Consider the following 14,378-nt stretch of genomic DNA (forward strand, 5'->3'; position numbering starts at 1 on the left):
CAGTCGTGTCCAACTCTCGGTCACTCTATGGATCAATGCACTCCATGCCGTCCCGTCTTGTACAGCTTCCTTTAATTACGCCATGATCGGAAAGGGCTGATATTTATTTATTATTTATCCATGTAAACCGCTTTGGAAACTTTTGTTGAAAAGTGGTATATAAATATTTGTTGTTGTACTACTAAAACGATTTAGTAGTAAAGGAAGAGGAAGAGAGCTGGTCTTGTGGTAGCAAGCATGACTTGTCCCCTTAAATTGTTGTTTTAAAATGCTTTTAAATTGTTTATTGTTATATTGTTTTTAATTCATTGTAGCTCTTTACTGTTTTAGTGGTTTGTTTTAATTGTAAACCGCCCTGAGCCATTTTGGAAGGGCGGTATAAAAAAATCAAATCAAATCACTAATTAATTAATTAATTAATTAATTAATTAATTAATTAATAAACTAAGCAGGGTCCACCCTGGTTGCATAAAAAAGGGAGACTAGAATTATGAGCACTGTAAGATATTCCCCTCAGGGGATGCAGCCGCTCTGGGAAGAGCATCTAGGTCCCAAGTCCCCTTCCTGGCAGCATCTCCAAGAGAGGGCTGAGGGAGATTCCTGCCTGCAACCATGGAGAAGCCGCTGCTGCCATTCTGTGAAGACAATACTGACTAGATGGACCAAGGGTCTGACTCAGTATAAGGCAGCTTCCTATGTTCCTATTTAAATACCACTTTTCAGCAAAGGTTATCATAGAAAAAAATTCACATAGCAAAAAAATAAACAAAGATGGCTCCCCGTCCCAAAAGGACTCACAATCTAAGCAGAAACATAAGGTAGACACCAGCAACAGCTATTGGAAAGATGCTGTGCTGGGGCTGAAGAGGGCCAGTTGCTCTCCTCCTACTAAATATAAGAGAATCGCCACTTTAAAAGGTGCCTCTTTGCTCCCACTCTTGGTAATATTATCCATTTGTTAAAGCTGAATGCTGGGAGATGGACAGACAAAAGGAAGTACAGTACTCCTTTGCATAACATGCAACTAAACTATGGACTTTGCTGCCTCCAGATGTGGTGATGGCCACCAATCTAGGCAATTTTGGGAAGGGATTAGAGAGATCCACGGAGGACGGGACTATTAGTGGCTAGTGGCTTGGATAGCTGTCTATTTCCATCAGCATCAGAGGGCACGTGCCCCTCCCCACATCAAACAGGTGTTAGGGGACGCCAACGGGAGGGGGCAGTTGCCCTCTTCCCCCCGTCTGCAGGCTCCCCGGGTGCACGTGGTTGGCCACCGTGTGAGGCAGGATGCTGGCCTGGATGGGCCTTTGGCCTGACCCAGCAGGGCTGTTCTTACGATGGGCTGCTGGAAGTTCGCTGGCTTGTCTGGGGGCAGAGACCTCCAGGCCCCTCTCACTGCAGCTGCAGGGGAAAGGGGCTCCGACCCTCCCTTTTCCGGGCAGTGGTGTTTCTGCCTGCAAGTGGCGTGCTCTTCAGAATTAACCTAGCCTGCCCCTTTCCTCCCCCTCTCTTTAGGCCCCCCCAGCATCCGTGCCATGAAGAACATCACCGCGGTGGCCGGGAGAGACACCTTCATCAACTGCCGGGTGATTGGCTACCCCTACTACTCCATCAAGTGGTACAAGGACTCCCTCCTGCTGCCCGACAACCACCGGCAAGTGGTCTTTGAGAATGGCACCCTCAAGCTGACAGACGTCCAGAAGGGCATGGATGAAGGGGAGTATCTGTGCAGTGTCCTCATCCAGCCCCAGCTCTCCATCAGCCAGAGCGTCCATGTCAATGTGAAAGGTGGGTGCTTGTCTGGCCGGCTGGCGGCTGTTCACACCCGGCCAGGAGGGGGCAGCCCAGCTCACTTCCCAATGCGCGATGGGCCAGGGCTGCCGATCTGAGCAAGGGCAGGGCCTGCAGCGGGTTGCTGGAGCGGGAGGCGGCTCCTCCTCCTCCTCCTCCTCCTCCGGTCCTGGTCAAGCGTTGGCCTCGGGGGCTCGGATCCTGTCCTGGGGTTATGGCCGTGGTGGGGCAGAAAGAGAGAGGCTCTGGCTGTGGCTGCCGTGAGCAGTGGGGGAAATGGGCCCTGGGGATTGGGGAGCCCTTGGCACAGGCCCAACCCCCCCTCCCCGTTTGGCGGGTCCCCCCTCGTGCGGGAGCTGAGCAGGAGCAGCTCCGTAGTTTCTGCCCCTGGCGAGTCTTGGGGTCAGGACAAGGGGAGGGTGGGCGGCTCGGGCTCCCGCTGTGCCCCGGTCACCCCAACCCTGCCGTTGCCGGAAGGAAGTCCTCTTGGCTCACCCAGCCTTCAGTCCATGCCCCCGAACGTTCAGTGGCTCCCAGAAGTGCTGCTGGGCCCCGTGGGGAGTGTGGGTCAGGCTTGCTCGAGTCTTGGAGCAGCTGCTGGCGGCCGGGGGGGGGGAGCGCCCCCTCCTTCTGGCTGGGCTCCCCACAGGAGCCTTGGGGCATTTGCTGATGCAGCCTCTGCGGTCTCTGTGGCCCGAGGCATCATCCGTAGCCGGCCACATTGCCCCGTGTGCAGAGTGGCCTTGTGGGGCACAACTCCCTGCCTCCCCTCCCTGCGGTGACGGCTTGGGGCTGTGGGGAGGGGCTCAGAAGTCCCTGCCTGCCCCCCTCCGGCGAGGCAAGGGGTCGGTGGCCCTGCTTGCCTGCCTGTCGACTGGCTGGGGGCCAGGCGTCCCCTCCCCTGCCTGAGCCGCCGGAGTATCCATTTCCCAAGACAAGCCGCGGCTCAGGATGCGCTCTGTAAACATGGTGTATCGCCACGTCTACCCTTTGCTCAGATCACCTTTGTGGGTGGATTTCCGAGTGTGTAGCTCTTAAAAAAACCGTCCTCTCGGCCTTCCAAGCATGCCGAACATCTTAAAAGCTTCTCCAGCCCATCAATTATTCAGCCCCATTCAGGGAGCCATCAGTCCTAATGAATTGCGGCGGAGGCAGCCTTCCGTCCCAGGGCCTGGCTGAGATTGAGCCCCCCGCCCAGCCCAGCCCCCCCCCCGCGGCATCCCTGCCCTCTGGCCTGGCTCACCCCACCAGTGCTGACTCCGGGGCTGTTGCTTGCCCCTCGCCCACCCCACCTCCTGCCTGGTGTGCGTCCTCCAGGGCAGCTGGGGGGCTGCTGGCAGAGTCTGCTGCCCCCCTCCCTCTGGGGGCCTCTCCTCCCCAGGACGGGGCCTGCCCGCTGCTGCCAGAGATGTGGGCGTGGAGCCTCTTGCCTGGGCCCGCCTTGGGCCTGCTGTCCTGCTCTGGGTGGTCCTTCCTCAGCAAGCCCCTCTTGGGAAACCCCCCAGGCAAAGAGCAGGAGGCGGAGAGGGGCGTGGTTGTGCGGGGTCCCCCAGGCCACAGAGGGGCTGTGCCGGTCAGGCCGGCCTGCCTGCCCCGCTCCCTTAGGGACGCCGCTGCTCCTCTCTTGGCAGTGCCCCCCCTGATCCAGCCCTTCGAGTTCCCTCCGGCCTCCATCGGGCAGCTGCTGTACATCCCCTGCGTGGTCTCTTCGGGGGACATGCCCATCCGCATCACCTGGAGGAAGGACGGGCAGGTCATCGTCTCTGGCTCCGGCATCACCATCGAGAGCAAGGAGTTCATGAGCTCCCTGCAGATCTCCAGTGTCTCTCTCAAGCACAACGGCAACTACACCTGCATCGCCACCAACGATGCCGCCACTGTCAGCCGCGAGCGGCAGCTCATCGTGCGAGGTGGGGGCCCCGGCGGGCTTCCTGTGGGGTGGGGGGAGGGATGCTCCAGGCTGCCCCCGATGCCTCCCCAAGAGCAAGCCCAGGTGGGGCTGGGGGAGGAGGCAGTCCGAGGAAGCCCCCTCTGGCGTCCGGGGGGGAGGGTGCCTCATGCGGCCAGCGGGGTTCGGCTGGGCTGGCGGAGGCAGTGGTCAGAAGTGGGAGCTGCTGGGCTTGGCAGAGGCCCCATCCGTGGCCGTCAGTCGGGGCGGCCTCAGCACTCGGATTCTTGGGCTGTGGAGGTGCGTGAGGGAAGCCGGAGGGGACGGGGCCAGGTCCGTCGGGAGGGCAGCGGGGTGTCGCTCTTGGAGCTCAGCCCCGGCCCCCCCTCTCCACAGTGCCTCCTCGCTTTGTGGTCCAGCCCAACAATCAGGATGGGATCTATGGCAAAGCCGGAGTGCTGAACTGCTCCGTGGACGGGTATCCGCCTCCCAAGGTCATGTGGAAACACGCGAAAGGTAGGTGGGGCCTTCCTCCTCCTTGAGCCGCTGGGGAGATGGGGGGTCCCCGCCCCATCGCTGCAGGGTGCTGTTTGCCACGTCCCCCCCCCCCCGAGGTGCATTGTGCAGAGCCCCTTCCCCAGGGACTGCCCTCGGGCAGGGAACCCCCAGAAGGGAGACTCCTCCTCAGACAGGGTGGGGTGGCGTCAGGCTGAGGGGCCCTGGGGCCCAGGCGTGTGGGGCCTGCAGGCAGTTTCCGTGGGCCTCTGGCTGCGTCTGTGCAGAGGGTCCCGTCGTGGGAGGCCCCCCCCGCCCCCCATCCCTTTGGCCCGAAGCACTGAGGGCTGCTTCTGTTTCCTCCCAGGCAGCGGGAACCCCCAGCAGTACCACCCGGTGCCCCTCACGGGGCGCATCCAGATCTTGCCCAACAGCTCCCTGCTGATCCGGCACGTGCTGGAGGAGGACATTGGCTACTACCTCTGCCAGGCCAGCAACGGGGTCGGCACAGACATCAGCAAGTCCATGTTCCTGACGGTCAAGAGTGAGTCCGCCGGGCCCCCCGTGGTGGCGATGGTGGAGGCCCGTCCCTCCCAGCGGGCGCCAGACCCGCCTCTCAGGCTCCCCCCCCCCCCGCCGGCTGGCCGCACTCTGCCCTCTCCGCCTGCTCTCCAGGAAGGGCCCCCGGCCCACCTCTGCACAGGTCCTCGGCGGCTGCCCATCAGCCTGCTTGGTAGCCAGACAAGCGGCTGCTCCGCGCCTGCTCTGCTAGCCGAGCTGGGGGTGCTGCTGGCCGGCAGGCGAGGCCCCGCCGCCTGAGCCCTCCTCTGCCGGCAGCCGTCCAGAGAGAGGGGGCCGGGCCCAGAGTCCTCCCCCGGTCCCAAACTGAAGCCCAGCGGTCTGTCTGCGCTGCGGCACTGGCGGCACAGAGAGGAGGCGGAGGAGGCGGGCTGCCGCCTGGGAAGGCCGGAGCTGGACAGTGCTGGGGGGTGCTGGGTCCTGGGCTGGGGTCTGCGCAGAGTCTCGCTGCAGGGCGAGTCGGCCCCTCAGAGGCTGGGGAGCGTGCCGTGGCTCCCTTGCCGTGGCGGGTGGGGCCACGGAGGGAGCCGCTTTGCCTCCCGGCTTCAGCCAGAGGGGCAGAAGCCCCAGCCGGGGCGCTCGCCTCTTCCGACGGGTTGTTCCTGGGGCCAGGGCAGGGAGGAGGGAGAGGCCGAGGCCTGGGGTGTGCATGGGAGTTAGAGGCTGGGGCAGGCCTGCCTCGGCCAAGCTGAGCAATGCCTGGGCTGTGTCTGCTCCGGGGTCCGTTCTGTGCCACAGGCTGGCCAGCAATCTCCCGGAGTCACCGCTCTCCGTGGACCTGGCCTCTGTGGCATCTGCGGGCAGAACCCGGTTCTTGCAGTCAGACTAAGTCATGCAGACGGCAGAAGTGTGGCTGCTCCACAGAATGGGGGGAGGCAAGGGGAGGAGCACAGCAGCCGCAGCAGCAGCCCTTGGGGTCGGGGCCAGGAGCAAGAGCACCCCCTTGGCCCCGGCAGTCCTGCTCATTCTGTCCCTGGCTGGCTGCCTGCACACTTCCGCCTTTTCCTCTGCAGCCCGGAGGGCCGGTCTCTTGCTGTAGACCCAGGCCGGGCCCCTTGTCTAGCCGAGGACGGAGACACGCTCCTCCTTCCCTTGTGAGGAAGGTGCCCGAGTGGCTTCTTCTGTGGAGCTGCTTTTTCCTGGCGAGGAGTCCATGGAAACCTTCCCAGGAGCCCCCCTTTGGGCCCTCCCTCCCTGCTTGGGCTGCAGAGGGGCGGGAGGTGCAACTGCAGAGTGGGGCCACAGGCCCCCAAGTGGCAAGGGAGGCCAGAAGGGGAAGTGGGGTGAGTTGCTCTTGCCTGACTCTGGTGGAAGAAGCTTTGCCATCCAGCACATTTGGCAAAGTCGCGAGTGATGTCTCTTGGGTGGAAGGAGGCGGGTCCTGCCCCGGCTCCCAAATGCCCCGTCTGCACGGGGCTAAACACAGTCAGTCAACTGGTAGCTTAACGGGTGGATGTGCGTCAGTTGGAGGACCCCCCCCCCGCCCCAGCCAGGCCCCCTCCCTCCTCCAAGGGCTTGTGGAAATCCAGAGTCATTTGCATGGGACCTGGACATGTTCTTTTCAAAAGCCATTTTATCTACAGTGGCTTTATGTTATAAAGAATAGCCTATATTTCAGATTCCCAGACTCCTGGAAAAGGGAAATATTCAAGAGATTCCTCCGAACCCTAACCGGCATTTTCCAGTTTTGTTAACCTCACCCTTAGTTGGAACTGCATGGTTTTCCCTTTCAAAACCAGCCAGTTCTTGGGTTTTGGTGATAAGTCAATTACTTTGCAGCTGATTATAAATCCAAGCGATTAATCAACTGACAAATGTAATAGGAACTTGATGACTCTAATGTTAAGAAATCAAAAGGCCGAAAAGTGACCACACAACCTTTCTTGGGCTGGAATTGAAGGCACAAGTCCTGCGGAGGCAGCTGTCCTGGTGTGCTTCACCTCTGCAGGGCCTCGATGGGGTCCTGGGATGGGGGGGGAGGAGGAGGAGGAGGCATAATTGCCCCCCTCCCCAGGTCCAGAGAGAAGGCTGAGGCGGATTCCTCCTCGCAGGGACTCCCGGGCCAAGCTGCCCGGATGCCTCAGCGTTCCTTGTGGCGGCTGACAGAGCCCCACTAGCCGTGCCATCGTCCCGCTTGGGGGAGGGATGGAGAGGGGCAGGGGGCATGTCCCCACTTACAGCCCACCTCTCCCCACTCCAGCCAGCAGGGAGGGCAGGACACGTTTGGCAGTGAGCAGCACGGATTGCTTCCATGCCGTTTGAATTAAGCTCATGCTTCAGGTGAAATGCAGCTAATCGGTGTAGACAAGAAGCTGAAATGGATGCAGTCAAATTAACATCACGTAGCTGGCCCTGTAGGACCCCCCACCCCCCGCCAGCCCCCTCCCTGCTTCCTTCCCCTTTCTCTGTGGCTTTCCCCATTTCTATGCCACTGCAGCCCAGCTCAGGATGGAAGAACACCCAGAGCTGCAACAATCCCCTTTGTAGCCGCCTTATCTCAGCCCACCAAATGGGATCACCCTCTTGTCTGTGTCGTGTTAACAAGGCTCAAAAAGGAAGCGCTTGAAAGGAGAACAGCGTCTTGCTTGGCGGGTGGCCGGGGGGGGGGGCAGCGGAGGAGGAGTGTGTCTCTGGCGAAGGCCCTTTGTGGGGAGAGCAGCCAGTCTGCCCTGAGCGCCGGGCGGTGGGTGCCCTTCACGGCGGCAGTGCCAGGCGCTGCTCTTCCGTGCCGGGCACCGGCCAGACCGCCCAGCAGGGAGAGGCCAGCCTGCACCTCCGGCGCCCCCCACGCTGTCCGTCTCCTCCTTCCCCTCCTGGTCCAGAGGCGCAGCATCTCGCCTCCCAGCTCGGAGCCTCTTTGGCGAGGCTGGCGGAGGAGGCGGGCCTGCAGGAGGCCCCCTGGCGGAGGCTGCAGTCGTGCGCCTGGCCGCCTCGCAGCTGCTGGTGGTGGTGGTGGCTTCCTGGGACGGGACGGGCCAGGCCCGCCAGCCAGCCGCCTGGGCAAGCACTGCAGAGCGCTGAGCTCCTTTGGAGTGGGGGGGTGCTCCGACCTGCTCCTGCAGAGGGCTGGTTCTGCCTCTTGGGCCAGCTGGTGCCAGGCCTGGCCAAGCCTCCCCTGCCTGCCTGCCTGGCTGCCTGGGGTGGGTGGGGCTGCTCTGAAGAAAGGAGGCGCCTCCAGCACCACACGCATGGCTGCCAGCCCCAGCCCTCCTCTTACAAGTCTGGGGGCAGGGCTGTGTTGCAGCCTCCCCGGCTCCAGTTTCCCCCGCTGCCTGCAAGAGCAAGCCAGGCCATGGGGCAGCAGCCACAGCAGAGCTCTGCCGGAGGGAGGGGGCCAAGGTGGGTCCATCCAGTCCAGCCTCTCGCTTCACAGTAGCCAACCAGATGCCTGCAGACACTCTGAAGCGGGAGAGGCATGGAAGCAATAGCCCTGCCCCGCCCTGTTACCTCCAGTAACTGGTGTTCAGTGGTAGACTGCCCCTGAGCATGAAGGTTCCATGTAACCATTACTAGCCAATGACAGACTTCCCTTCCACGAATTGGTCTAATCTTCTAAAGGTGATCTAAGCCAGTGGCCATCACCACATCATGTGCCAGTGAGTTCTATATATTAATGATGGACAGTGTGGAGGAGGCCTTCATTGGCCTGTCTTAAATATCTTGCCAGTCGGTCCTCCTTGGGAGACTTTGACGAGTTCTAGGATGAGAGGGGGAGAAAAACTTCCCAATGCTTCTGGGCTGCAATGACTTTTAAAAACAATTATTTTAAATGTTTATATCCCACCATCTACTGAAATACCTACAAAGCAGCCGTCGACCTAAACTAGCAAGCAATAAAGAAGCACAAGTGAAAAATAAGAAATGACAAACATTCACCAAAGCAGGAATAAAGCATCCCATTAGCCACCAAGACAAGAAGAGCCCCTCGGACACGAAGGCAACAAACATCTGTGAAAAGTTCAGAAGATGGGAAAAGTCTCTGCCTGGCACTAAAAAGCCAGCCAGGAAGGTGCCAGCTGGGCCTCCCTGCTGGGGAGGGTCTTTGGGTGTGCCCCCTCCCCCCCCGGTGGAAGCCCTCTTCTTCCTAGTCGCCCCCCATGGGCAGGCCGGGCCTCCGACAGGGAGGCAGACTCGCCTCCCTTCCCCACCAAGCCCCAAGGGGCCCCTTGCACCCTGGTGGGGCTGCCCCCCCCACATGCCCCACTCCTCCTCCATTCTGCTGCCTTCATTCATGGGATGGTTGGTTTTTAGAACTGGAGGGCTCCTAGCCCAACCCCTCCCTCCAGCATCTCTGGCCGCCTCTTGCCAAGGAGAGCCTGTCGCTGCCATGCGGGGGGCGAGTGGCTGCCCTGCCCAATGCCTCTGGCAGTTCGGAGAGGCTTCTTGAGGGCTGGCCTGAACCTGTTGCCTGCCCTCTTCAGGTCCTGCCCTCGGGAGCAACCCAGAACCCGTCCGCCCTCCCTCCTGCCTGACGGCCCTCCAGATATTGGCAGGCAGCCCTCCTAGCCCTTCGAGAATGGCTGTGTGGCAGCCCTCCCGAGGGCAAGTGCCTTTCCTATCTGGCTTGCCGGCGCCTGGGCAAAAGGGCCGCAGCAGTGCCCAGAGGCCTGCCCCTTGGCATGGGGCCTCCACTCCGAGTCCAGCCTTTGGGGCTCTTTCCCCACCCGGGCTTTCCTCCCTCCAGCACTCCTGGAGTTGCCTGGTGGGCTGAATGCTGGGTGACCGCCCAGCTCCACCGCCTGCGCACCGGGAGGCAGGCCTTCCCTGGCTGCTAATTGGATTACATTGCCGGGGAGAGCGGAGCAGCTGTAGCTCACCAGCCCTCCTCTTGCGCCCCATTCGAGGAGAGGCTGTTGTCTTTCCGGATGGTCATTGCCATCCATTAGGGAGCGCTTTGTGTGTGCGCTGCGTCCCCGGACCAGCCCGAGGAGAGGCAGCCCTGGACCTCATCCTGAGTGGTGCTCAGGGCCTGGTGCCAGGTGTGAGTGGTGTGGAACCCAAAGGCAACGGTGGCCACTGTGCTCTTGCGCGGAACGTAAGCGATAAATTGCCAAGGAAGTCCAGCACAGGCACATTTAACTTCAAGAGGAAGCTTCTCAGAAAGGAGGGAGCTGGTGAAAAGGAAACTGAAAGGGAGAGTCAAGAAGGTCACCTCTCTCCCGACTGCACAGAGGTTAGTGAAAGCCAACCATAATAGGAGCTCAACTCGAATGCGCAGCACAAAGACGGAGAGGTGGTGCCAGGTCCAAAAGGCTGCTGGCATGGCTAACAAGTGGCAGCTACAAAGCAGCCACCGGCGGGCGGGCGGGCGGCCTTCCTTCAGAAAAGGGAGGACTTGCCCCAATGAAGAGAACAAAACGGAAGACAAACTCTGGCAAGAGAAAAGGAGGCGGCGGTGGCGATACGGGAGGCAAGCCATGGAACGAGGCGTGTATGGCGAAACACGTCTTTCGATCCTGCCAGGGAGGCCGTGGAAGGGAGTGCTGGATGACAGGGGAGTGAAAGGGATGCTGGAGGAGGAGGTGGAGGCTGCAGAGAAGCCCAATGGATTCTTGACACCTGGCCATGTGGGGCCAGTACTGGTACCGGAACTGACCTTGGGGAAGGGCAGTCTGAAAAACGTAGCCAAATAGAGGGGACGAGATCTGATGTTTTAGGCGCTCTTGAAAAATTCACACATCACGGAGTCCAGGTGGCATCCAACTGAGAAATCTGAAAAGAACTCAGATGTGAAATTGCTAATCTAGCAAAAATATGGAACTTGTCCCTAAACTTGGGCTCTGTGCTAGAGGACTGGAAGGTAGCCAGGGCAACACCACCAGTTTTAAACGAGAGATCCCAGGGATCCAGGAAGTTGCAGGCTGGTTAGCTTCATGTCCGATCCAGGTAGAGGGCCGAGTATATGGGGGACCAAGCCTTGCTGAAGGAGAACCAGCATGGCTCCAGAAAAGCAAGCACCTGCCTCACTAAACTTTTGGAACTATTTGAGCAGGTCAACAGGCATGTGGATAGAGGTGTGATCCAGTTGAGGTGATGCCCTTGGGCTTTGAAAGGCAAAGGGTCTTGAGCAAACTTAGCAGTCGGGGGATAAGAGGACACGTTCTTTTAAGGACTGATACATGGTTGAAGAACAGTAGGAAGAAAGTAGGGGTGGTTGCAAAGCACGGCGCCTCCCCCCGCACTCCAGAGGGACTTTTCTGCTACAGGTCAGCTCCCTTTCTCCTCTTGGCGCACACTGAGCCTGAAGCTGACCTATAACAGACGAGCCCCCGTGAGGAGGGGCCGGGGGTCTGGCTTCCCATTCCCCTGTGCCTCGTATCCTGCTTTCCTCTGAGCAAGCGGTGGGGGGTGGGGGGTGGATCCGCTGGGCAAGCCCAGGTGTGTCCCCACCTGAAGAAACAGGAGGTTTGGCCAGGCCTGCCGTTGTGGGCGCCCCCTCCGCCTGAGCTCTCCCTGGGACTGGGCAGCCCTGCCTCTCTGGCCCTGCTTGCTCGCTTGACCTCCATGCTTGGCCTTCGCTGGGAGGCACACCTGCAGCTGGCAAATGGCCCCCGGTGGCAACCCCGAGCTTGACTGGGCCTCCCGCCAGAGTGTGGCCTTCAGCTGAACCTCGGCTTGGATTAACGGGAGCAGGGGTGCCATTCAAGGCTCGTCACGGAGGCCTGCCAGAGGCTCCACTCCTGGGCTCCTCTCTCCAAGGCAGCAGCTGGCTTGGGTGGCTTTGCCAGCATCCGAGAGGCAGGTGCCGCACTCTTCCTTGCAGGTGGGGCTGGGCTGGGGAGAGGCCCGCCTCCCCTTGGAGCTGACCGCCTCATTGGGCTGGCTTCCATCCGGAAGAAGTCGCCCACCCTGGTCTGAACCGGCCTCTGAACTGGTCTGCCTCTCCATGCTGCAGAATCCGACTTGTCATTTCATTCCAAAGGTCTGGGGAGCCAAAGGAGACGGGACACTTTTCTGGGCCGCCTCCTCATTCGGAGTGTCTCTGTGTGTGTGTGTGTGTGTGTGTGTGTGTGTGTGTGTGTGTGTGTGTGTGTTCCTGCAGCAGTGTGTGGCAATTAGTTTTTTGTTCTGCCCCACATATAAAAAATAACCCTTCAGGTCTTGAGGAAGATCAGGCTGGAAGAGGGAGAGGGAGTGACTCTCCATTCGGGGGCTCAGGGAGCTTCATGGCTGAACTGGGCAGCCGGACCCACAATTCCCCCCACTGGTCTGCACACAACAGCCACTTGCAGCTGGTGCTTGGGGGGCCTTGGCCTCCTCGGTTCTCTTCTCCGTTTTCAGGATGCAGTCTGGCACCAGCTCAGCAAGAGGAGGAGCTGAGTCTGAGCTGGGCCGCCCCAGAAGGAGCTTTGTGCCGCTGCCATTGGACAGCCCTCGAGGGTCCCCATTGGCCCTCGCCACCCAGGGGCCCTCCCCTCCCCTGCCCACTCAGCCCCTTGACTCTGCTGGAGGCTCCCTTTGCCGGGGGGGGGGGGCTGTCTGAGGTGCGGCAAGGTGCTGGAAGGGGGGCTGCTCCCCTCGGAGGGCTGCAGGGGATGCTGCTGCTGCTGCTGCACAGGGCAAAACCTTCCCTGCCCAGCAGCCCTGCTAGAGCTGGTTGGCAGAGGGGTGGGCCGCTCCTGGGCTGGAGGTGCAGGCCGGGAGCCATCAGCCAGAGTCAGCCTTGTCCGGAGGGGCAGGAGGCTGGCTGTCTGGCTGGGGGTGGGCTTTCAGGCCAACCTCTCTGCCTCTGCCTGCCAGCCCATCCTCTTCGGTACCCGCAGCCTCGGGCCTGGGGCTCTTCCACGAGCGTCTCTGTGAGGCATCGGAAGGGAGGGGCAAGGTCCTCTGGATGGGGAGGCCTGTGTGCTCTTGTTGCAGGGCGGTGGGGCGGGTGGGAGGAAAGGAAACCCATCTCGGGCTCTGCAATGCAAGGACCGCTGCAAAAGCTCCCTCTGTATTCTGCCCAGGTTCCTGTGAGTGAATTATGCAAATCTCTGATGGAGAAATATTCCACGGCACATCCTTGAGAGTGTAAAACCTTAGTCAATAATTCATACTTGCCTGTCTCTGGCTGCGGCTTTTTCTTCATTATAACTTGCGCCTGGTTATTTGTCTTCCACCTTTTATTGTATCTCTGGGTGTAATACTGTGCATTATAAAATTTATCTGCTTCATTATTTTATGATCCCAAGTCCTGGAATGCCAGGCAGCCCCTCTGCTTCTGGCTGTAGTGCCCGGTGCCCATGTCTCTGGCTGACGGAAGGGCCCTGGGCCCCGGTGCGGCTGGGACCCCCACAGGCAGACCGAGGCGCGGCCCAGCCCCCACCCCTTTGAGTGGGAGTTGGGCGGAAGCCGTAGGGACGTGTGTGCCCGGGTATCTGATAGCAGGCGCTGGATCCCTCTCGGGGCTCTCGGCAATTTTCATGAAAATGGATGTGGTGCATGGGCAGCTGATGTGTGCGTGTGTGAGGAGGGAGGGAGGGCACACCCATGCCCCACTCTGTGTGTCTGCCTCCTGGGGCTGTACCCTCTCTCTGGGCGCGTAAATTGCCATCCCAGCGTTGACAGTACAGGGAGCCTGGCCTGGCCTGTGGAACTGGTGTGCTGGCGTGGCGGAGGAGGGCCATGTCCCGCTGGCGTGGCGGAGGAGGGGAATGGAGGCCTGGGAAATGGTGGGCTGAGGCTGGGAGCTGATCCTGGCGGAGACCTGGTGCTCATGTGAGGGGGCGGGGTCATGCAGCAGAACATGCAGAGGAGGTACCAGTCCCGGGGTGGGGTGGGGGGGTCTTCAGGCTGCAAGGCAGGAAAGGCCCTCTTCTGGAGAGCAGGCTGGGGGGGTGGGGGGTTGGCCCCCGTTCCTTGCCTGGCTAGTCTTCAGGAAGCAGCACGTGCCTCTTCCTCCCATTCTGCCTTGCTCCTTTCTCTAGCTGCTGTGCTTTCTCTGCAGTCCCTGCCATGATCACCTCTCACCCCAACACCACCATCGCCATCAAGGGGCAGGCCAAGGAGTTGAACTGCACGGCCCGTGGCGAGCGGCCCATCATCATCCGCTGGGAGAAAGGAGACACCGTCATCGACCCAGACCGCAACATCCGATATGCCATCACCACCAAGGACAATGGCGACGAGGTGGTCTCCACGCTGAGGGTGAGAGATGGGGTGTCCCTGCCCTTGCTTGTGTAGGGCAACGCTGGGGAAGCCCAGCTGGTGCCCAAGATGCACCCAGAAACTGCCTCTGCAGTGCCCTGGGATTCCCCAGCTGGCACAGAAGGCTCCTTGGGTGGACCAGTCAGCAGTGAAGGAGCTCCCTGAGGAAGGGGGTGCGGGGAAGAGGTAGCCAGCAAGACAGGTGTGTTGGGGGGGGGGCAGGGGCGGAGAACTTGGCCTTTTCACGGCAGGTCATGGAAGCTCTCCGGCCTGCCTGGGTTCCCAAATGGCGTCTTGTCCACAGCTCAAACCAGCAGACCGTGGGGACTCAGTTTTCTTCTCCTGCCATGCCATCAACTCCTACGGTGAAGACAGAGGGCTCATCCAGCTCACTGTTCAAGGTACTGTGTGACAATTCTGTGTGCATGTGCGTAAGTGGAACTGGGTGGAGATGTTCTCAGGAGGATCAGTGGGGAAGTGGTGGAGGCTCTTG

The 14,378-nt window shown here is 60.5% G+C and overlaps 1 protein-coding gene across 4 annotated transcripts in view; it reads left to right on the top strand.

The window, feature by feature from the left end:
- Nucleotides 1-14,378, top strand: part of DSCAML1 (DS cell adhesion molecule like 1) — a 125,522-nt gene that overhangs the window by 83,922 nt on the left and 27,222 nt on the right. For 3 of the 4 annotated variants that reach the window (XM_053269794.1, XM_053269795.1, XM_053269796.1), the window contains 6 exons: nucleotides 1,519-1,791; nucleotides 3,426-3,704; nucleotides 4,079-4,198; nucleotides 4,545-4,721; nucleotides 13,686-13,885; nucleotides 14,190-14,286. In XM_053269794.1, coding sequence (XP_053125769.1) covers nucleotides 1,519-1,791; nucleotides 3,426-3,704; nucleotides 4,079-4,198; nucleotides 4,545-4,721; nucleotides 13,686-13,885; nucleotides 14,190-14,286 — 1,146 coding nt within the window. Of the gene's footprint in view, nucleotides 1-1,518; nucleotides 1,792-3,425; nucleotides 3,705-4,078; nucleotides 4,199-4,544; nucleotides 4,722-13,685; nucleotides 13,886-14,189; nucleotides 14,287-14,378 lie in introns of those variants that run through there. The other variant, XM_053269797.1, reaches the window with a different exon arrangement.

The sequence above is a fragment of the Hemicordylus capensis genome, chromosome 8 (genome assembly GCF_027244095.1).
Source record: "Hemicordylus capensis ecotype Gifberg chromosome 8, rHemCap1.1.pri, whole genome shotgun sequence".
NCBI lineage: Eukaryota > Metazoa > Chordata > Lepidosauria > Squamata > Cordylidae > Hemicordylus > Hemicordylus capensis.